General features: G+C 46.1%; 1 protein-coding gene across 1 annotated transcript in view; it reads left to right on the forward strand.

The window, feature by feature from the left end:
• GDPD1 (glycerophosphodiester phosphodiesterase domain containing 1) overlaps positions 1 to 24,227 on the forward strand; it is an 84,514-nt gene that overhangs the window by 41,287 nt on the left and 19,000 nt on the right. The window contains exons 3-7 of the mRNA XM_083172011.1: positions 1,390 to 1,525; positions 12,161 to 12,206; positions 14,377 to 14,498; positions 19,185 to 19,274; positions 24,083 to 24,216. Of these exons, the coding sequence (XP_083028137.1) occupies positions 1,390 to 1,525; positions 12,161 to 12,206; positions 14,377 to 14,498; positions 19,185 to 19,274; positions 24,083 to 24,216 (528 nt within the window). The remainder of the gene's footprint in view (positions 1 to 1,389; positions 1,526 to 12,160; positions 12,207 to 14,376; positions 14,499 to 19,184; positions 19,275 to 24,082; positions 24,217 to 24,227) is intronic.

The following is a 24,227-nucleotide window of genomic DNA, read 5'->3' on the forward strand; positions in this document are numbered from 1 at the left end:
CAGAAGCTAACTGCAAGTCCCATGGCTTCAATGCATCAATCTGCAAATAGCAGATTCTGGGGGAAATGTAATAGGATGAGAGATTCAGAAAGTGAGAGATTTGTTGAGAAATCTTCAGATTTTATTTTATTTTTTAAAGCGGCAATCATGTACACTGCAAAACCAGTTTGATTTTGCTGTGTAAATGATTGCCGCTTTAAAAAAAAAAAACCTGCCGATTTCTTACCAAATCTCTCACTTTCTGAATCTCTCTTCCTATTAAATTTGACCCTGTGGGTGAGATTTAATAGGATGAGATATTCAGAAAGTCAGAGATTTCTCCAGATTTCTCGTTTTTTTAAAAGTGGGAATCATTTACACTTCAAAATCTAACTGGTTTTGCAGTGTAAATGATTGCCGCTTTAAAAAACTGTAGATTTCTTACAATATCTCTCACTTTCTGAATCTCTCACCCTATTAAATCTCACCCTTTGTGTCCATTCCTGCGCCACCCAAAATGTTATTACCAATTTTTTGTAGGTATCCAGTTAGGCACCACACTGGCACTTATTGGGGATTTTGTTTTGCCTTCCTAAAAACTAGCTTTTTTTCTATGCAATCACGAAACAAGTCCTAAAAGATCTTATTTATTTTTATGAGACAAAGGTAAATGAGATCCTAATTGAATAGGAACTCCCATAAATATTTTTGGGACCACTGCAGTCTTTAAGTGTCGTTCAACTAGGGTTGGTTGCTTTGCAGAGGGGTGTGATTTTGGGGAGGGGGTGTGGCTTTGCAGAGTGGTGTGCTTTTGCGGGAAGGGGGGAGCTTATATCACAACCCCTTTTTTGGTCTCTTCATGGGTCTAGGAGATGAAGGCTGCCCAGAGAGACTACTGTGATTGCAGTGCTGGTTCCTACACTGTGACAGGAGCTGGATGCTGCATATAATGATACAGTGCAGCAACCAGCTCCTGTGTCTGAAAGTTTTAGTTTGTTGTGATTGGTAAGAGGTGGATGAGAGGGAGGGGTCAGTTTTGTAGGTGAGAGCATTGGTAAGGGAGGGGTCAGTTCTCTAGGTGAGCGCATTGGTGAGGGAGGGGTCAGTTCTGTAGGTGAGAGCATTGGTGAGGGAGGGGTCAGTTCTGTAGGTGAGAGCATTGGTGAGGGAGGGGTCAGTTCTGTAGGTGAGAGCATTGGGAAAAGCAGGGATAAGAGGGAGGGGTCAGTTCTGTATGTAAGAGCATTGGGTCATTCTATTCTAGTGATATCACAGGTAAGGGTCATATGCAATTCAAATGTAAACCAAACATTCTCTGTGTTACAAATTTGGTCAGGAAAGGATCCCAGCCTCCCCCAGTGCTACTGGTTACTGGCAAAACTAATATTGCGTTGTCATTGTACCTTTCAGTGCCATCAACCTTGGAACAGACATGCTGGAACTCGATTGTCATCTCACAAAAGATGAAGAGGTTGTGGTGTCACACGATGGCAACTTGAAGCGGTCCACAGGCGTCAGTGTCAATATATCAGATCTGAAATACTGTGTGAGTACCAATACGCGCCTGTTCCCTGTTCCCCAAGCAGTGCAGCTTCCCCTCCACTCCCAGAGCTGTTATCAGTGTAATGACAGGGAGGTTATAGGACCACGCCTTGTCTTTTCATGGTATAATCTCCCTGCATGCAGTATAAATGTAGCCAAAATGTGTCCAATACACGGGCACCCTGTGCATGAGGGCTGGAACTGCAGGCAGCTGGACACAGAAGCTAACCTGGCACTGAGGACCCCCACGTATCATTGTGCTCAATCTGCAGATTTATGCTAATTTATTTGCATCAACAGTGCATAAATACTAATTACCCAGCACACCAATTCAGAGGAGGGCACAGCTGTGATTCTTTAACAACTGGCAGACGCAGGAGCATTTTAAGAGAGGAGAGTCCCCATGTGCTGGCTCATGTGTGCCCCATCTTCTGCAGATACATGTTGTCTGCGCCTTGTTCTTGGGGGTCATCTATTGCACATGGGAAAATCCTGCACCATGGCAGCCATTTTCCCAGTGATTTATGCCTGAAATCGCTACCTGTGGTGGAGCGTTTAAGTCATGACATTAATCTCACACAAAAAGATTAGGTGAAAAAGGGTGCACCAGTCCCTTCAGCATGTTCTCACAGGGAACAACACTATAAAGGACAGAGAAGGACCAGGGCTGTATAAAGCGCACGGCCATGCCTCACAGAGGGTGTCACCAGTCCCAAGGTGGGGCCTTGTGGTACTCCCAGTCTCTGTGCATGCTGGTCCAACAATGTCTAGAGATGGAGCTACACAGTCAGGTCATCGGCCCTTCATTGACAGAAATGCCTGATGGCCAGTACGCCCCTTTATAAGGCTTTGAGGTACTTGTTTCGCCCCTGATTTTCATCGTAGTGCATCTTAAACAATCGCATTGCATGCAATATAGCGTCCTCCGACCTTTTCAAACCCTCACTATTCACGTTGGCGTGGAGTTGATTTTAGATAGTGTGGCGAGCCACCGAGCCCAGAGCGTGGCGAGCCCCGCGAGGGGACACGGATTACATTACATGTATTCCGCATCCGCTCGCCACGCTTCGCGCTCGTATTACATGGCCCCTCGCGGGGCTCGCTGTGCTCGCTACGGTTCGGGATCGCTATCTAAAATCAACTCCACGCTGACTTAGATAGTGGGGGTATGAAAAGGCCAGAGGAGGCTTACTGCCGCCCCACGTGGGAACGATGCGCTCGCTACGCTTCGGGTTGGCGTTGATAGTGTGGGTGGCGTTGACAATGGGGGTGCATTTAACATTGTAAGCACCCATCAGGGTGCTTGTACAATTAAAAATCGCATCGCATGCCATTTGCTGGCATGCAATGCTATGCGATATTTCATTGTACAAGCACTCCTGTTAATTTAACGGGAATATCCCATCGCATCGCATACCACTAAGTGCGGTATGCGATGGGCGCCGTGCTAGGAAACAAGTACCGGCTTTGATGTACATTAGACAACTGGAAGTCGTAATACGGCAGACATCAGTGTGGACACAGCTATAACATGACTGAATTGCAGACACTCATTTATGGGATACACAGATCAGCTGACTGTCTACCTGTGTGATTTATGGTGACATCATGTTTAGTTAGCAAACATCTGCAGATCCGCATCCTACAGTCCCAGGGCACCGAGCTGGAGCACATGCTGTGTTACCGGTTTATTTTAAGTGGGTTGAAGTTATGCAGCCATAAATGGATTGTAAATATAAAGCAGTGACGCAGATTCATTTATTATTACATCTGCATCGTTCACTTCCATCAGGAACTGCTTAGGAATATTCCCCTAAAATGGAAGTATGGCTGGGAGGTTCAGCAGGGTTCATGGGACCAGGAGAGAAACAGGCAAGTCCATATAAATACAGGAGACGTTTCTCAGAGACCTGGGTTATAGCATAGATGCTCTGTTTTCCTAAGTTACTATGGGGGGGGGGGGGGTGATTCAGACTCACTCAGTGCGGGACGAATTCCCTCCCCGGCTCATTGTAGGGGTTTGTGCGTGTTCCAATATGCTCATGTGCAAATGCTGGGGGCATGTGCCCAAATACGATGGGCGTATCCCTGTGAACACAGGCGTGGCGATGCCTGCTTGGGGCGGGAGGCTGACGTCGCACGACATCAGCGCCCACCCCGAATTTGCCCATCTCCGGGCAGAATAAGAGTAAATCTAGGTTTACGTTTATTTGTGAAGGGAAGAACAATCATTAACCCCTTGAGTGGTGGGTTTTGCTGGGTTTGTCCTGCCCCAGCAAAACCCACCACAGATCATCGGAATTTGCCAGCCCCCCTCACCTTCACTCCGGCGTAAGTACGCCGGAGCTCCCCTACCGCCGCTGCCCCCTGCCGCCTGTCAGTGATCACACAGGTGGCAGGCTAGGGGATGTTTTGTGGCGGCTCGGGAGGACTCTGGTGCCTGAACTCTCCCGAGTCTCCCGAGCCGCCCGAACATCCCCGAGCCTGCTGCCTGTCAATTACTACTACTAATGGCGGCGGGGGGCAGGGGAGCTCCGGCATATACATCCGGAGCTGAGATGAGGTGCGGGGGATTGAGGGGAGGGGACAGCAGAGCGGCCACTGGGGGGTGCCCAGACAGCTATGCGCCAGTGGTGCACGCCTGGACACCACTGGCGCACACCTTCATGTTAGTGGTATGCCCGGAAATTTTCCGGGACAGCCCGCTGCGGCAGCGCAGCTGAGCCCGAGAAACGCATAAGGGAACGCATCCGCTCTCATACTAGTGAGGTGATTCAGTCGATGGGGGGCGGGCATTTAGCAGGGCGGCATTTACCTTCTCGATAGGAATATACGCCTAGCAAACAGGTCTGAATCGGGCCCTATGTGTGAATATATCTTGATCTTAATAAAAAGGTAATTTGTTTCTTGTGCATGCAACAATGAATACAACAATTTGACTGTATAGTGCATACATAGAACTGGCAATAAAATGTCACATACGTGACTATATGGGCAATTCTCTGAGCTTGTAAATATGACAACAGTCATCATGGAGAATAGCAGCCAGTAACTGTGATACATAGCACTGACAGCCTGGAGGTGTTCTGGATATTGCTGCTGGGAGTGAGAGGGTTGGGCATACTTAGTAAGGGATGCGGTCGGAATCCCGACGGTCGAAATACCGACACCAGAATCCTGACCGCCGCAATGGGCATTGCGGCGGTCAGGATTCTGGCGTCGGTATTACGACCGTCGGGATTCTGACCGCCGGGATTTCATACTGATCCCCTTATTAAGGTTCCAAACTTTATTTTATTATCTTCTATTTATTTCATTGGCTGGGTTTTTTTTTGTGTAATATCAACTACTCCGCAATAACAACACCAATGTTAATGGTGCGGGTCGCATTCAGTAGGGTGTGTTATGTAGATGTGCAATACGTTAGAATTATACATTTTAAATTGCAGCAAAGCAATTGTTCTGCACTAAATACAATTGATCTAATGAATTCTTAAAAGAATACACTACAATTCTGTATACAGTAAACCTAACATAAATGCATTGTAGAGCACACAAGCATTTTGTTTTTTTGTTTTTTTGTTTGATTTCAAACACTGTGATTGGCTACTTTATCTTATACCCCTTTCACATTGCACTTTTAAACCGGTATATTGCCGTTTTTTTCCCATTTTAAAACGTTTAAGGCTGCAATGTGAAAGTGCCAAAGTTGATTTACCGGTTAAAGATAACCGGCATTTCAACACGGTTAAAAAGCAGAGTCCTACACGTTTTAAAGCCGTTTTTTAGGCAGTGTGAATGGCTCTATTTCAATGGCTTGAAACGTGTCCCTTGGGGGTTAAACGGGTTGAATTTTGAATGGTATTAAATGATTTTTAAAACGGTTTTCACCTGCAATGTGAAAGGTCTCAAGACTCAGACCCGTTTTAAAGTCCCATTTAAGAATACCGTGTCATTACTCATTTCTGCAATGTGAAAGCAGTATTATAGTGCCACCAAATGAAGGACCGTTTTTTGCTCATATTTGCCAATGTGCATTTTGTTGTGAGTGTCCCTCATTGTGTACACCCAGTTTGCAAGCAATCATCAAAGTACATTGCAGCTACCTGCAATATAATTTATACCAGGGAGCCCTGTTAGCAATATACAATACAGACAGCAGAGAAGCTCCGTGACTCATCGACCATCCACTGCCCTTGAAGCAAAACAACGGAGAGCAGAAACCTTGGTTCACAGGGGCCAGGCATCTTTATCTTGTTTTCATTATCGTTTACATTCCTGCAACATCCTTTACTCCTGTAAATGATTGACTTATATGACACTATTTGCCATGTTACAAATAACTACATCTGGACAACAATCTCAATGACCATCAATGGTCAGGAACCATCCCGTGTTTCAGACATTTCAATTGTATTGTTGATTGTTTTTCCACTAAAATAATCAAAAGATAATTTTCTACCAGGGGAATATCATTTTGTACTAGTTAGCCCAGTCAAAGCAAATGCTTCGAAAGCTAGTCTGCTACCTTGTGATTGCCTCTATGTTTGTGCATGTGTGAGAGAGAAAAAGAGATGTTGTTTCACTCGCTGCCAACAGATGGCAGTGTTTCGGAGACACACAAACGGACACTAGACATATGTATATAGATAATCATATTGAACAATTTATATGTATGTTCATTTCATTTGGGAATGGGTATGTCATCATGTATAGCCTGGCGCTCGCTGTAACTAGCCCTGTGCCTTCCATATATATTTGTTTGCCCTGTTTTGATTTCCGAATCTAACTCTCTTTGCACATGTTACATCTGCCCCACCTGCAGTGCACATGGTTTTGTCCATTTGAGAAAGATTTTATATTTACGATCAAGTCTGAATCAGGCCCATAAACCGGATGCTTACGCACATCTCTCTTGTTTTGTTGGACAGAGCATGTACAGGTCTGTAGAAGCTGGCAGGGTCCTAAATGTCATGTTAGAGAACCTCAGCTCAAAAGATGCCGAGAGCCCGTAAGAGGGTCTTGCGTCTAGAACAGCCACCCGTTGTTCCCATACTGCTTCATTTGTAGGTACTTAGGTGGTTGCCAGGACTAATACCTCTTGCTTTAGGGAAATACCCAATTTGCTGGTTGATATTGGCTGTCCGATTGAACAATTGATGTATCGACCATTAATTACCAACGGTATGATATACTAGACTTAGGACACGCGGACATGTACTGAGGCTCGAGGAAAATAAGTTCCATACTGAATGAAGAAGAGGATTCTTCACCATTAGAGCAGTAACATTCTGGAACTCATTGCCGGTGGTTACAGCAACTACTGTTAATGAAGTTAAATCAAAACTGGCCACTAAGGGAATCCTATAGATATGACTTACTCAAGTCAATAGTTATAAGTCAGATAGGTTGAACTCGACAGACTAATGTATTTTTTCAGCCATAATTACTATGTTACTCTGTATATCGTGTGTGGGCTGTGCAACACAGCGGATGCCCAATATGTCTAAAGCTATATCAGCATGCTGTGTGTACGGACTATCCACCAACCATCCATACAGGAGGCGGTGGTGATTAAAAGCTCAACTGAGCAGTGCATATGAGTGCACCCACCCAGTTGAGATGCCAGTGAGGACAGATCCGATGAGATAAATCTGCCAGTGTGTACCCAGATGAAGGAGAGCTCAGTGGCTCAGCTCAACACTTGAACGCAGATGAAATGCAGCTGGGAAATTAGTGCAACGGTCTGACCCAGGGCTTGATGATGGCAATGTGGTTTGTAATGACTTCCACGAGAATGGTGAAATATTCAGCACCCAAACTGAAGTGCAAATGGACAACGTAATAAACCACAGTCCAAAGAGATCATAGAGTGGTAATTATTCTGAGATATCCTCACAGCACAGATGGAGTCAGTCCACGGTAATTAGCAAATTAACTTAGCAACTGGAGCTAGGTATAATGCAAACACTTAACTGAGGAAATCCTTCAGGAACCTGATGTGTTATAACTAGAGCAGATGCAGAACAGGGACCAGCAGACCCGGCTTCCACATGAACTATTACTAGGGGGGCCCATTTTCCATTGACTATTTGCGGCTCATTCCCAGAAAACACCCATTATTGGGAATATTCAGTATATAGAAGGGACCACAGCAGGTATCTCCGATAACTACTTCAATCGGGATGCAGTTTAAATCCCGGCGGTCGGGATCCCGGCGTTCAGAATCCCGACGTTGGAATCCCGACCGCTGAAATCCCGCCACTTTCTCCCTCCGTGGGTGTCCACAACACCCCTGGAGGGAGAATAAATTAGCGTGGCGAGCGCAGCAAGGCACCGGGCCCGCTGCGTGGGGAGCGCAGCGATCTCCCGCAAGGGGGGGGGGGGGCGATCCACGTCCCCCCCTTGTCGGGATTTCGGCGGTCGGGATTCCGGTGTCGGGATTTTGAACGCCGGGATCCCGACCGCCGGGATTTAATACTGAATCCCTTCAATCCCTCCATTGCCACCGGCAGCCGCATCCCCCTTAGGTTTCTGCGCGGGATGCGATACTGCCTAATGCATCAATATCGGGCAGCATCGCATCAGGTTCTCGTGCTACCGTCATTATGGGATGATGGTAACCCATTGTAGCCTATGGGCTACTTACCACTCTAACCGCGCAGACCCACCATCACCCGACTGAGCACATCGCAGGAACGGGCTCCTTTCCTGGCGTGTGTCGGAACAGACATACTGCCGATAGTATTGCATATTACAATGAGATCCTGGGCGATAAGATTCTGCCCAGATTGCATTGTAAATGCGGTCCTTGGTAAATGGGTCATAGACACAGGAGATACGAAATCCAGGTAATGCAGGAAATATAACCAGCATGTCTGTGCAGGACCGGTAGTCTTTTATCAAGAGCAGAGAGTTACAAGCTCGTTGCCAGGGGTGTCTTGCTCATTGCCAGGGGTTACATGCTCTGTGTCAGGGAGTTGCAGGTTAACAGCATGCCAGTACTCCAGTGAGTAGGACCTCCAGCATCTGTCTCATCCAAGGCGGAGGCCATAATTGCTTTTTCTGAGCAGAGTCTGCAGCCTGCATGGAATCTACCGATAGAGACCCCCCCCCTTGCTGTGCCGGCTATCCCTCCACTGATTTGGCTTTGGTGGCGTAGTTATTCCACTGCCCCCGCAAAACAGTTTATTTATCTTTGCGCCCTCCTTACAAAGGAATATCTTTATGCTTAGGCTGTTTCTGAATCTGGGGCGCCCGGCCAGTCATTCATATTAATGATTTCTGAAATGTTAGTCACAGCAATATTTGGCTACAAAAATGCAGTAAACCTTAGCAGGAAACCCCCTTCTGTCTATGTGTATTTATTTATTAGTAATATACAGACAAATCAAAATGGTTGGCTTGAAAATGCAACAGAAGCTGTTCATTACAGGATGTGCTGACTATTAGTTCAGACCATGAGCATTGGGCAGCTCGGGGAGCTGAGTAAGTGCAGGGTGATTTATACACAGTGGCATATATTCTCTTGTGGGGGATATAGTATAACGGTCATTTATTATTGCATTAGTGCTGACACACTAGATTGTGTTCTCATTACTACAGTGTGAAATCTGGAATATGTGCAATAATCTGGGCGTATAAACCTCAGATTTGCAGATAAATATATTAAGACTCTTACTTTGACTGCAGTGGGTTTCTTATTCAGCATTTCTGCCTTGAAACTTTAGGATTGTGGAAAATAAGGCCTAGTCATTTTAACACCCCTGTGTCTGGTTGTATCTACTTACCTGAGGCGGACATTATTTGTTTGTAGACTTATTTTCCTGTGAAGAAGATTGCCCCCTGCAGATTAGTGTTGATGACTGTCCTGACCCAGTGCTTGTGCTGCTTGTCATCACCAAGGCACGTACCAGGTGCGAGCAGCAATGACGGATCACTGATGTAGCTGTTGGAATAGGGAATGTACTTTGCCCTCCTTTGCCAAGATGGCTGCCATTCGGTCTTTGCCAAGATGGCTGCCGTTTGTCTTTTGAACATATGCAGCAGTATCTTGTCACTTTGATAGAGCTGTAACGGGGAACATGGACGCATTTTAGCTCCCAGTGAATATGCAATATTGAAGAGATACCTGCTACCACTGCCCCCTTGTATAAGCATTGCTACTCAAATACAGATGGAGCGCTTCTCATTTAGGGCCCGAATCACCAGAATGTCCCCGCTGGCAATCGCCGGTGGAGAGGCGCTCCATCTGACTGGGACACGCGAGCGTCTCGCATGCACGCGCGTCCCAGTCTTTTGGTGGCGGGGGAAGGAATCCCTCCCAGTCTTCACGTCAGCGAATGCCTTTGTTGAGATTTTAACTCGCTGGGGCATTCACATATTAATTCTTTGGTGCGGACTGTTCATGTTTGGGTAACATTTCATAGTAAAAATTCCTATTGTTTTGCAAATAGAATTACAATCTTATAAGTTATAAGTATCTGATCTGGGAGGTATTTGAGCTCCAGCTGTAACAGATATGATTGGGGTTAATTCAATCACTGTGACACCTCCTGTGTTCCTCTGCTGGGTTTATTGCTTTAACCTGCTTTATTTCCATATCTGAATCCCATAGAGCTCGGACCTGCAATGTATCAAATGCTGGTAACGGGCTACAGGCGTTGCGCTCAGCGTTGTCTTCTGATACAATTGGCAGCATTATAAGCATTGGGGGTTTGGTTAATATTAAATGTCCCATGTGCAATTAGCATTAATTGGACTTTGTCCTTCTCTTGTTTTAAGCTTGAGAGCTCTTCCAACAGACCCAGGAGGTCATCATAATGTTCTCATCAAAATCAGTCTAGCAGAAGTCCCTGAACATGCTCCCCATGCCCATAGTGTGCCCAGCAAACCCCATGTCCTCTACCCCCTCCATGTTATGCAACTTATCTTGCTTCCCTGACCCACTTTGTGTAGTGGTCGGACACCAATTTGGGCCCCCGGGACTCCTACAGGGTCGGGTTTGGGGTTTTTAGTGGCCGTGAACATAATCTGGACCCAATCAAGCCTCCTCGCTCCCAAGTGGGTCTCATATTACACCTTGTATTGTCCCTTCGTATTATATTTTGATGGATAAATGCATTGGCAGGGGTACTCATCAAAACAAGGGTGGTCAAACCAGTCCTTGAGATCTATTTATTATTATTTATTAGCAGTTTCTTATATAGCGCATACATATTACGCAGCGCTACCAACAGGTCTGGTTTTGCAGACCACCTAGCTGGTGCACAGGTACAGTTATTACTAACTGTCATATTTTCAAACATTTTTCATTATCAACTGACACATTCTACAGATCCACAGGTGGTCTGGAAACATGAACAGTTAGTAGATCTTGAGGACCGGTTTGTCCACCCCTCTGCATAAGAGCAATGTGATAAATGTTTCATACACACGATTATCCCTGATTATAGGGGCAATCTCACAGTCCCCTCATTCTCATGATTCATTCACACCTAAATGAAGCCATATTGCAGGAAGCAACATATTGGGCAGTATTCAATGCCTTTTTTCGGCATGTGCAGCGAATACTGTTCCGGAGCGGCCGCATGGAGCCAGGGGCAGGCAGGGAGATGGAAGCCTCCCTGCCTGCGCCAGAATGTGTTGGGTTGAAGGAGGGCTCCCGGGGACACAGGCAGTAGAAGCTGCCTCCCCGGAGAGCTCTCAGTGGACGTGGTTAGGGAGCCGCTGCACTGATCCCGCTCGTACATATATAAAGAGTGGGACCAGTGTGCAGTGAATATTAATGAGCAGCTCCCTGCCCCCCGCTGGCTTATGTGTAAAAAAAAAATTATTAAAAATGTAATATATATTCATGTGCAGCAAGCACATGAATATATATAGCATGCCCCTTCACAGAATAAAATTACTGATTTTTTTAAACCAATTAAAAAAAATCCCTTTATTTTAAAAGATCACATTCCAGTTCACCTTAAAAAGATGGCGATTGCTAAACAGTGACACACGGCAAAAATCACGCTGAAAGCAATCACCATCCTAGCATTAAATACACTCACGGCGAATTACGGCGAATGTAAGTGAAAACCCCATCAAAAAACAACAGCGAATTGCAGCGAGCATGAAACGGAGAACTGGCCGGCATTCACTGTTCGCTTTCGGCAAACAGTGAACATTAATTACGGTGAATCAGATTTTCAGTGAAAAAGATTCACCGCAAGGAGTGAAAACAGCCCGATTCGCCGTAAAAAAATTGCTGAATCCTGAGCATTGAATACTGCCCATAGTTTCTGTCATTGGATGGGCTGGTAAAAGGCAGGACTGTAATGTGACAGCTACAGTGTTGTACAGGTGTCTCTGGAGAGCCTCCGTCCCTTGCAGCGGCTGTGTCTCCTGAAAGGGGAGGGGCTTTCCATGCACAGATCATCCACAGATGAATGACCCACCCGTTTTGCATTGTGACGTTTAGTGATTCCAAATCAATAAATGAATAGGGAAAAGGGGCAAGGCATTCTTATTTCACGTGTGTCACATTGGTTATAGGACATGGCCTGCATTTATATTTCATGCCTTCCATAATAATGTATTTTTAAAAAGAAAATAATAATGCAGACACATAAATGTATCTTTGCCTTTGCAGGATCTGCCTCCATATTTGCCGCAACTAGATGTGACCTTTGAGAAAGGTAAATATGTGTTTCCTGTTATTGCTATAAGATCTATCGGCTCTGCTGGGCAAACATGAACTATGCTATTTATCTAAGCTGTCTTGTGATAGAGAAAACATAGAATCACTCTGTGTAATCATGCCACACTATATAGTCATAGCTAGTTACTAAGGCTGAACCAATTACTTCAGCCAGTGTGACAGCCACCAGTTCACAGGGGTCAGAGTCATATATTCCGGGATCCACCCTCCCTGTCATATCCTTCTTGAGGTGACCAGGTTTCTGTATTGTACGTATCCCCTCTAGTTCTGAATCCCAGGATTGTATCTCTGGGATACGGTCAGTTGGTCGACCTAAAGATCAGTCATTGGGTCGACACCACTGGGTCGACATGGTCTAGGTTGACAGTGAAAAGGTCGACATGGGGTTTTTCACTGCTCTGTACCTACATAGCTCAGTGGCATCAGCAAGTATGGACGCCCATTACAGAAGACAGGGCTGACAATGATCCCTGTGGTACACAGTTTGTAACTTAAACACAATCTGTTCTGCTTACGCCTGCCGCACTATCCATCCACTATTTACTCATGTACATAACTATTCCCCTAGACCTAGTACTCGCATCGTATGTACCAGATGTTTACATGGAACAGTTGCAAAGCAGTATCACATAATACAACATTGTCATCTTACAGTATTTATATCCTTTAGTTTCATTTCAGTATCTTTTTTAAAAAATCCCATGCAAAAATTAATTGTTTATGTATTTTAATACCTATAGGGGCTGACTGATACCCCTTTCACATTGTAACTAATTACCGGGTACAAGACAGTTTTCTTGCCAGTTCGACCCGGTAATTAGTACAATGTGAAAGGGGTTACCGGGTCCCGCAAACAGGTAGCAAGACGGCAATAAGAACCGGTTCTTACCGGTTCATTGCTGTGCGGTGTGAACAGGTTAAACGGGTCGAGCGACCTGTTTCCTGTTCACACTACGGAGGAGGCAGTGCTTGGAGCACTAAGTGCTGCCTCCAAACACCCCCCCCCCCCCCGATGATGCGCCGACTCCGTGCCACGCCCCCGGATGACGTCAGCGAGCCGGCAATCATGCTGGTTCACTGAGGGGATGTGAACCGTTTTAAAGTCCCTTGTGACATTTTGCGATTGTGTATGATAAATGGTGAACCAGCTAGTGGCGCAGCAAGAGAGGAGGATGCCTATGTGCAGTCCGGGTCCTCACCTCTCTAGTCGGGAGATAGACTCAGGGCACTAGGAGATAGCTGATCCGCAATCAAGGAGGGGGGGGGGACGACTCGTGATTTTCCCTGTTACAATAGGGAGCTTCTCTTGGGGTCTATACTTAGATAATGCTCTGACCTTTAACCCCCCTTTAACACCCCCCCAATCCCGCCTGTCCCGGCCCATACCCCTCTCCATGTTCAGAAGGCCATACGTATAGATTGTAAGCTTGTGAGCAGGACCCTCGAACCTTTGTCTGTCTGTAAATATGTAATTATTATGTAATTATTATTTTAGCGCAAAATTGTCAGAAAACCCTTATGGCGCACACAAACTCATCACACACACAGAGGCCTGATTCTGATCTGCTCGCAGCTTACTGAGCAGTTGTGGCGCGCATGGCCGAATCTCCTCCCCCGCCGCCATATCCCCTCGCAACCACGCAAGGGCATGTGTTATGAAAACACATCATCCCTTTGTATCTTCTGCTGCAGCAGAAATCATTCGATGGTCAGCAAACATCAAACGATTTCTGGTGGACTTGCAAATAAAAGTCAGTGGAGACTTATATTTGAAGACTCCGGGACGAAGACGGGGACCGGTGGTTGACGCCATGTCACATCAGCCGCCCGCCCCCGGCACCACTTGTCACGGTGTTAGTGCCGGAATAGGGCGAGTCTGCATAGGTACATACTGTATGTGTGCGCCAGGATGTGTAACAGTACACACTTCCCACTGTGCATCCACTGATTCTGTCTTCAGGCTTACAACGCTATTGTCATCTCCACATTGCACACACATGAAATGCTTCCTACACTCGTCTGTATTTGAAATATTTTACTTTTTTTTTTATATACTTGTGATTACACAGTATGTGTGTGTGTGTTGTGCTCTCTGTGCATTGTGTAACGTTGCACTGACAGTAACTGATAAGCGCCATACTCCGCAGATTGTTGCTGTGATGCCGGAGAAGACAAACGCATCCCGCTGCTGAGAGAAGTGTTCGAAGCCTTTCCAGAGACGCCCATCAACATAGATATCAAAGTGAATAACGACACTCTTGTGAGGAAGGTATGTGATTGGTAAATGCATCCACACGGTCACTGACAGCGATGACCTCAATCACAGGCCTCATACACAGAACATATTATGGTGGGTGCAGTTAGATTTCCTGCCATTATACAACGCTTAGATCTCAGTGGTGAATGTGTCCCCAGGACTCAGTGGTGGATCTGTCATGCGGCATGCTCTAGATATAGTACATTAAGTGTTCAAAGAAGTTTAACAGAGTTTAATAAACGCCATAATAAGAGGCATCTCCGCCAGGTGTGAGAATAGTGACACACTATTATACTTCTAACCCCTGTGGTTATTCTCCAGCCTTCATTGGCTTTGCCAGAGTCCAGAACATCATGGTGACTGTGACTTAACACAATGGGAAGTTGACTCTTATTGTGTACAGTATTGTGTTCCGTGTCCTACAGACTCATTTGGAGTTGGTTAACGTTCCAGTGGGGCTTACAGGTATATTTTTTTTTTGGGGGGGGGGGGGGGGTCCTAGTAATTCCACATTATGACGCGCACCAGGTGCCAACACCATTATCTGCTTCTGATGTTCAGTTTACACACCCAGTTCTGAGGATACGAGATGGTCATGTTAACGCTGGACGTCACTATGTAAGTCCAAGCCATAATGACCAGATTCTCGTCCAAGCTGTACAATGGCCACCTTTAGGGTCCGAATCAGAGGTGGACACAGAAGCTTACTCTCCGCACCTATTGGCGGCCGTCAGCCAGCAACATATGAAAATGCCGCTACAAACGCCTTCCCTAATGTATATCTCTGCTTAAATCCCTACGTGACCAGGGCACAAGGTACCTGAAGCAGCGTCTGATCCCTTACTACTGTAGATGAAGGCCTATTTAATAGCAAATAGACAGCTGTATAAATATCATCATCCTCTAATGTTATTGTGCAGTGCTGCGGAACATGGTGTATATAAGGATAATCCTATTGTTTGGCCTTGACACTGCTCTCTGGAACGTTAGCGAGGACAGCGGTGGCATTGGGTTTCCTTCCTGCGCAGCTAGCACTGTTTAGGAAATAACTCCCATCACTAAAACTAATTGTATCTAAGAGGCTTCCTCCTCATATACGTCTGAAGAAGGATTTATACGAGGGAGTCTGCACTTGGTAATATTGGGCTTTTATCTTCCGCTGAGACATCCAACAGGGAATGATCATTTACAGCCATTCAACACATGCTGCACTTTGCCTCGCTCAGATAGTAACAGCATCGCTGTCTGTTTATTGTCCTCGCATGATAATAGAACGCTTGCTACAGAAGCCCCGGCTGTTATTGTGCAGGCTGATATCATGGAACTAGAGCGCCAGCGATTATGATTAAATATCCTTTAGAAAGCGGATGCAGAATGAGAAAAGCACAATAGTCCTTTCCGGCTTAAACATAGCACAGAAACATAAAAAGCTGTGGGAGGCGCCACAGTGCTACTGGGTCAGTCCAATAGGGGATGTGGTTGGCAGGTCGACACAAATAAGGTAGACAGTTATTTGGTCAGCCGCTATTGATAGACACATTGAAAAGGACGACATCTCAGGTGCTGTGCTCTGCACTCTCAGAAAAGGTAAAAAAAGGCAACATACTGTAGGTCGACATGGTCAAAAGGTTGACATAAGCAATATATATCGACAAGGAAAAGGTCAACTTGAAAAGGTCGACATGGGTTATTCATGTCCAAGCGATGCCATGCAAGGGGGCTCGGTACACTTCTATGGCGACATAGACAAAAACCCCTGGAAAAAACTCATGTCGTCCATTTTCTTGTCAACCTTTTGATTATGGTGACCCTTTGACAATGTTGACCCTTTTCACGTGTCGACCTATGGTCTGTCACCCAATAGTGTTTGACCTATTGACTGTTGACCTTTTTGTTGTCTACCCTATGACCCATGCCTCCAATAGAAGCCTCACAACACTGACACCTGAAATAAAATATCAGGTTTAAAGCAAATAAAAAAATTACATTAGAACATTTACTTAGTTTTATTATTCTTTTTCATGTAAAATATAAACACACAAAAACATAGCACGTTCCGTTGCGTTATGGGGAGTATCACCACAGTGTGCTCAAAGTGTAATGGAAGGGCACTAGACACAGATGAAGTACCAACCAATCAACTCTCACCATGTTACAGGCTATGGGGGTTATTCAGAGCGGATCGCTGTTGTTTGAATTCCCAAACCGTCCGATTATCGAACGACTGTGCATTTGGTGGTGGTAACCGTCAGTTTCCTGGGACTTTCTCTGAAAAACTCAGGCCCTCCCAGGCGGTTTAAGTTAGGGTCTGTGCCGTAAGCGCCGGCCCCGATCAGCCGGTCTCTGGTGCAGAATTGTGTCACACTCACATTTACACAGACTGCGAAAAACGTTGGATGGTAAATGAACTGCGTATGGATTTACAGACGGAATGCAAATAGTGATCCATCCGCAGTTCACTCGCAGATTTACACAGGGCGAGTTTTCCCTGTATCTGGGCTGTGGCTATCTACCCGCAGTCATCTGCATATTAACAGATGAGCGATCAGGTCGGAATAAGGCCCTATGATTGAAAAAGTTACCTAATAGGGTGGATCTATAACACTAGGTGCAAGTCCAGGGCATCAGACCCCCACAATCAGCACAGGCCAAACACCCCGAGGCATCACACCAGTGAGAGGTTATACAGTATAACTAAGACTTACATAAGTAATGCTGCCCATACATATGTGATATATCGCATGCAATCCTTCGATTTCGACCGCATCTGGCCGAGAAATCGAATGATTATATGCATTTTTAAGGGGACATTCAACACGATGCGTGGGCACGCCGGTCAAATGTCGGGTCTCAAGATCTTATGTGCTGCACATAATATCTATCAAATTGCAGGAGCGATCGCATGTGGTTTTTAACCACAAGCGATGCTCGAATGCGATCCGCAGGTGGGGGGCAGAGGGAACGCTTTTTCATCAGCATCGGGAGAGGGGGCCGGAGGGACCGCTGGCGGCGTGGGAGACGGTGGGCAGAGGGCGGTGTTATGTAGTGCAAGAAGTGCTAACTGGTGGCGGTGGTCAGTCAGTGGTGGCGGCAGAAGTGTTTAAAACACTGGGCAGCCCTCTGATTGGCTGAGCTATCTCAGCCAATCAGAGGGCTGCCCAGTGCTTAAACAATTCTGCCGCCACCACTGACTGACCCCCGCCACCAGCTAGCACCCGATGTGCCATCTCAAGATGGCATGCGACATCGGGTGCTGCAAAGGGGACACTTTAGTACCACAAGATGCGATCGGGTTCGATGGACATCCGATCGCACATATGTATGGGCAGCATTAGAAGCAAAAGCTACGTGTTACATAGGGGAGAAGTCATAACTAGTATATTAAAAGGTGTCACATAGGTAGAAAACAAATGAGTGCTAAAAAAAGGGCTATATTAATATTACAATGTGATGCCGCAATCCAGGGGCCCCACACTCCAAGCTCATGGTTCTATATACCATGTACCTATCCTGCCTTGTCACTGTTCTCTTGTTTGCTCATTTGTGTATGTACTGGAGAACCTGTCTGGCACCATATATAGAATGATAATAATAATTAATGCTTAGATTTAATGTATGTACAAGTTATGCTAGCTTCTATTACTGAAACCAAATATTGTTCTCGTGGAACTGCCTTCTTGTCCCGTGGCATGTCTCTGCACAGCGCTGATCTTGTTGGTTAGCAGCAACCCTACAATTAAGCCAGGAATTTTATTTCCCAGAAACATCAGCCTTTTAATTACATCTCCTGTGAATAGGTCTGGATATAAAAGGATTAACTCAGAATTAACTAAGGGAAAAAAAATGGGACTGTCCTCCGAAAATCGGGACAGTTGGGATGTGTGCCTACATGTAACAGTAGCGTATTGGTTGGTACTTTATCTCTCCAAGCTTTACTGAATAACCACCCTTATGATATTAGAGGTAGGTATTTGTGCATGTTCTATATTACTGTGTAAGTGGCAATATGGTGTGAGGGTGTCCGGCACTATACTGGGCAGGAGAATATATTATGCGGTCAGAATAATGGCATGTCAGCGCTCAGTATTCTGATGCCAGCATCCCTACTGCCATCACATGCCCGACGCCAGAACACTGAAAACATCCAGATACTGACGCCGAGTACCAACAGCCATCATCCCGATCGGTGATTGTGTGGGCTGGGATAGGGTCAGGCCAGGGAAGGGGGGTTAGGTTTAGGCACTAGTGGGAGGACTTAGGGTTACACTGTGGGAAAGTTAGGGATAGGCTGCAGGGAGAGGGATAACTTTAGCCACTTACAAGGGGGCTTAGGGTCAGGGTCTGGTGGCGGGGGGGGGGGGGGGGGGGGTTGGTTTGTTAGGCTGCTGCAAGGGAGGGTTAGGGGGCAGCAGGGTGAAGGTAGATGGCATCAGTATTCTGGCTGCTGGTCAGCTGTATGTACCCCTGTAGAATTGCACTTTTCCAATATATACATGGATCATTTGAAGAACTTTGCATTTCACCATATTTTTACATTTTAAATATTATATTACTACTTATATTATTTGATTATTTGTGGGCTTTTTCCAGTCAGTTATCTATTGTTTATATGTTCTAAGCAAGTACCAAGTCTTTTGGCAAAGTTCATATGAGAGTAAATGTTCCTCTAACTGTGAGCTGCTTGGTATTTTCTGTCAGGTTTCGGAGCTGGTAAGAGAGTACAAGAGGGAGCATATGACTGTGTGGGGTAACGCAGACTACGAGATTGTGCAGAAGTGCCACAAAGAGGTGAGTGCAGACTATCATCTGTATTGCTGTACTGTATGTTATGGTCAGTGACCCTACTGCTGCCGCTGACACACATGGGAGGTGCGCAAACAACAGCGCCCGGTAAGGGGGTAGTCAGCCCTCGATGTAATAGAAACAAATAAAAAAGATATACCAGCGCTGACTGAAATATGTCATAAAAGATGGTTTCTCAATTTAGATTATTTATTAACAATCAATAAAATTATTCATAAAATTATATGTGAAATAATGAAGAAAATCAATATTCGAGGGGCTTGTGAGGACCACTGGAATACAATAAAAGCATGTGTCCCAGGACTGGGGCCTTCTCCAATGAAGCTAGGCAGCTTTTATTTGTTACCAGTTCCTGGTGGTGAGCAGCTTGATCCAATCCTGGAGTTTATTAGGAACAAGGTACTTGTGAGTTATCCGGGCTGCCGATTTTTTCATCGCGCCCAAAATCGTGGGCATCGCGTCGGTCGTGGCCGTTATAAGGAGCCGCGACGCGATGCCCACGATTTCCCATAGACAGTAATGTTAAAAGACACGATGGACCCGATTTCCGACCCGATTTCCCATAGACAGTAATGTTAAAAGACGCGATGGACCCGATTTCCCATAGACAGCAATGTTAAAATAAAATGACCATGTGAAATTGGCCAATATGGCCATTTCACATTGGATATGTTTTAAAAAAAAAGGTTTCATGGCCCCCACCACCGTTAACGCCACCCCGCTATTGACGCCAACCCGAAGCGTGGCGAGCCTGCGAGGGGCGGCGGTACGCGTCCTCCGACCTTTTCATGCCCTACTATCCACTAGGGCGTGGAGTGAGAATAGAATAGTGTGGCGAGCGCAGCGAGCCACAGAGCCCGAAGCGCGGCGAGCGCAGCGAGCCCCGCGAGGGGACGCGGACACCTTCACAGGTATCCGCGTGCCCTTGCGGGCTTCACAGGTGTCCGCGTCCGCTCGCCACGCTTCGGGCTCGGTGGCTCGCTGCGCTCGCCACACTATTCTATTCTCACTCCACGCCCTAGTGGATAGTAGGGCATGAAAAGGTCGGAGGACGCGCACCGCCGCCGCTCGCCACGCTTCGGGTTGGCGTCAATAGCGGGGTGGCGTTAACGGTGGTGGGGGGCCATGAAACATTTTTTTTTAAAACATATTGGCCAATTTCACATGGTCATTTTATTTTAACATTGCTGTCTATGGGAAATCGGGTCCATCGCGTCTTTTAACATTACTGTCTATGGGAAATCGGGTCCATCGTGTCTTTTAACATTAATGTCTATGGGAAATCGTGGGCATCGCGTCGCGGCCCCTTATAACGGCCACGACCGACGCGATGCCCCCGATTTGGGGCTAAATCGCAGGCATCGCGTCGGTCGGGTGTCCTTAAGTTAACCAAACTTAAGGACAAAATCGGCAGCCCGGATAACTCACAAGTACCAGGAACAATGCTGCAGTCCCAAGATGGCAGCACAAGCTACTGTATTTCAGGAGGAGCCAAGGTGTGTCAGTACAGGTGCTGCAGAACTGAAGGAGCAAGGTCGCAGAATGGTGCCCTAGTCAGATAATTCACCTAGGGGTTAGGTTTCAGCGGGGGGTACAGGTGTTAGCGGACAGGGTTAGGGACAGGATGCGAGGAGGGAGGGTGGGTTTGGCTGCTGCGAGGGGGGTAGGGCGAGAAGGTTAGGATGGATATGTGCTGCAGTCAGACTTTTGATCATATGTAACCTGGAATAATTAATAGAGGGTCTAAGAATATGGCACTTTACCTAAGGTACATGACATTATGCCATCAGTGAGATGCTGGTGCATTGTAGCATTAGCTGGATGCTGACATTCCTCTCTAACACATATAACTGTGTTATAGACACAATGATGTCTGACTAGCAAACAGGACTTAACCGTATTGGGTTATTGTGCTATGCAATGTGAGCCTGTCTGTTACTGTATGTCCTACACCCACTGCCAGAGTCATTGTGTGCCCAGTGATTGGGCATCTGCCAGGTCTCTGAGAGCCCATATAACACAAAGCTCCATAACTGAGGCACTTTCAGTATATAGGACTCACCGCATAATTCAGATTATGAGCTAGTCAGTGGAGAGAGGGAGGAGTGAAGACAGAGATTGAAAGTAGGAGCAGATTGGGGATGAGGTGGAGATTTTGTGGGTTAAAAACTGTCACTGCTCAAAGTGAAAGTACATTGCAGAAGCTGTCACATTGACAAGCTTTAAACTAGTAGTATATAATTGCAATAATCATTGTTGCTGCTTAGAGTGTGCTGCCACCTGCTGACTCCTTATGGAATAGCAGTTAATATAAAATGCCAAATTAAATAAAATAAAAATATAATTGACAATGTGATAACACTTCCTCTTATGGGCCCTTATTCTGATCGGTGCGGTTATATCCGCGTGCGTTCGTGCCGCCGATGTTTTGTGTCTGCGCATGTGCAGAGGCGTCTCTGCGCATGTGCGAGCGGGGCGTACGGCCAAATCCCGCATGAAATGTGAACACTCCGAACAGGGGGTGGAGAGGGGCGTGAAGGGCTATTTGGGCTCATTACCATATGCATACGCCCCGCGTTTCATGGGCGTTCCCATGCAAACGCTGGGCGTACGTATGGTAATGCGGCTGTGACGCACGTGTAGGGGCGGACATATGACATCGCCGGATGTCAGCTGACCGCCCAGATCCCTGCTTTTGCACGGAAAAATGTCCGTGTGGTCTGAGGTTGCGGGAGCTGGTGGATCACTCGGTCCTGCATTCGATGGTCTGCGACCATCGAATGATGGGCTAGGTTCCCTGAGATGGAGGAGGCGTATTCCGTGAAAAATACACGTGCGGTCCGTTCGGCCAGCTTCTTACCGCGTACGGACGGAGTTGGCAATCCGTATGGAAGGCGGGGTTTCGCACGCACGGTCCTGGCCGCATATTCGGATCCGGCCGCACCGATCAGAATAAGGGCCATTGTGTCATCTGTCCGTGTAGTGGAGGAAACATATTTACATGTTACTTGCAAACAGGTGTAATCTAATAGGCTGATTCATGCGGTGAATATGTGCAACAAAAGAACTTTTTGAACTTTGGATAAACATTAATGATGTAGCAATATGAACCCTAAAGCAATACAGTATATACAGTGCAACTCCATATACAGTGCAACTCCGTGTACAGTGCAACTCCGTGTACAGTGCAACTCAATGTACAGTGCAACTCCATATACAGTGCAACTCCATGTACAGTGCAACTTCATGTACAGTACAACTCCATGTACAGTGCAACTCCATGTACAGTGCAACTCCATGTACAGTACAACTCCATGTACAGTACAACTCCATATACAGTGCAACTCCATGTACAGTGCAACTCCATATACAGTGCAACTCCATGTACAGTGCAACTCCATGTACAGTGCAACTCCATGTACAGTGCAACTCCATGTACAGTACAACTCCATGTACAGTGCAACTCCATGTACAGTGCAGCTCCATGTACAGTGCAACGCTTTACAACCACTGTCTGAGTGGGATACGATCACTAATTGATCCTATGAAGGTCGACATAAATTGCGTCGACCACTGAAGGTCGACAGGGCTTAGGTCGACACCTGAAATAGGTCAATATGGCTAAGATCAACAGGGTCGGAAGGTCAGCACAAGCAGTAGGTCAACAATGGGAAGGTCGACATGAGTTTTTCAAGTTTTTTTGCTGACTTGTGCTAACAGTCGGTATGTTATACCCTGCCTCAGACTACGGTGTGGTGGGAGGATATAATAGTGTGCCTGAAGCATGGCAAACGCAGCAAGCCATGGAAGGAGACGTGGTGCACTTAGATCAGGCATGTCCAACGTTGGCCCTCCAGATGTTATGAAACTACACATCCCAGCATGCATTGCCACAGTTTTGCTATTAGAGAATGCTAAAACTTTTGCAAAGCATGCTGGGATGTGTAGTTTCAAAACATCTGGAGGGCCAACGTTGGACATGCCTGACTTAGATGGTGTCCAAATTGAGTCGACATTCGGGCAAAAGCATGAAAAACTCATGTCAACCCTTTGACTTTGACTATCGACCTACCAATTGTGGACCTAATGCTTGTGTCGACCTTCCGACCGTATCAACCTTAGCCGTTGACCTATTTCAGGTGTTGACCTTTAGTGGTCGACCTTCATTGAGTCGACCCCGTGACCCATACCTGTCTGAGTTTCAGAACAATAATCTCATCAGTGCCACCTGGTGGAGGATGCAGTGTGGTGCATGAGTCATCCAAGGACATACTGTACATTAATCAGTAGTTAGGACAATGGGCCTTATTCTAGTTCACTCTTGAGGCAAATTCCTTCTCAGATGGACAAAACCATGTGAACTGCAGGGTTTTGTCCATCAGGTGCAGATAGAATTAGATTTGGGTGAGTTATTTTGTTTCTGTGCAGGGAAAATACTGACTGCTTTATTTTTACACTGCTATATAGATCTCACTTTGAAGAAAAACCCCACCCACATCTAATTCTCTCTGCACATGTTACATCTGCCTCCCTGCAGTGCACATGGTTTTGTCCATTTGAGAAGGAATTTGCCTCTAAAAAGTGAACTAGAATAAGGCCCACTGACACTTCTATGCATGTAGCTGAGAAGTGTGATGCTGTAAGGTGGAATCTCATGAGAAGGTTATGTTACAATGAGTGTATATGGTGAGCAGGATACGGGAGGCTAATAAGATTATTAATTATATTACTACTATACTGTAAGCGGCTTCAGGATAAGCATATTAAAATGTATATTTTTATTACACTTCTAGAACTGCAACATCCCTCTGCTCTTCTGCTTCCAACGGGTCCTGCTACTGGTTGGGTTATTTTATACCGGACTCCTGCCCTTCGTACCAATCCGGGAGCAATTCCTAGAGATTCCGATGCCTTCTATAATCACCAAGTAAGGATCAC

Source organism: Crinia signifera, chromosome 2 (assembly GCF_055691185.1).
Source record: "Crinia signifera chromosome 2, ASM5569118v1, whole genome shotgun sequence".
In the NCBI taxonomy this organism is placed as follows: Eukaryota; Metazoa; Chordata; class Amphibia; order Anura; family Myobatrachidae; genus Crinia; species Crinia signifera.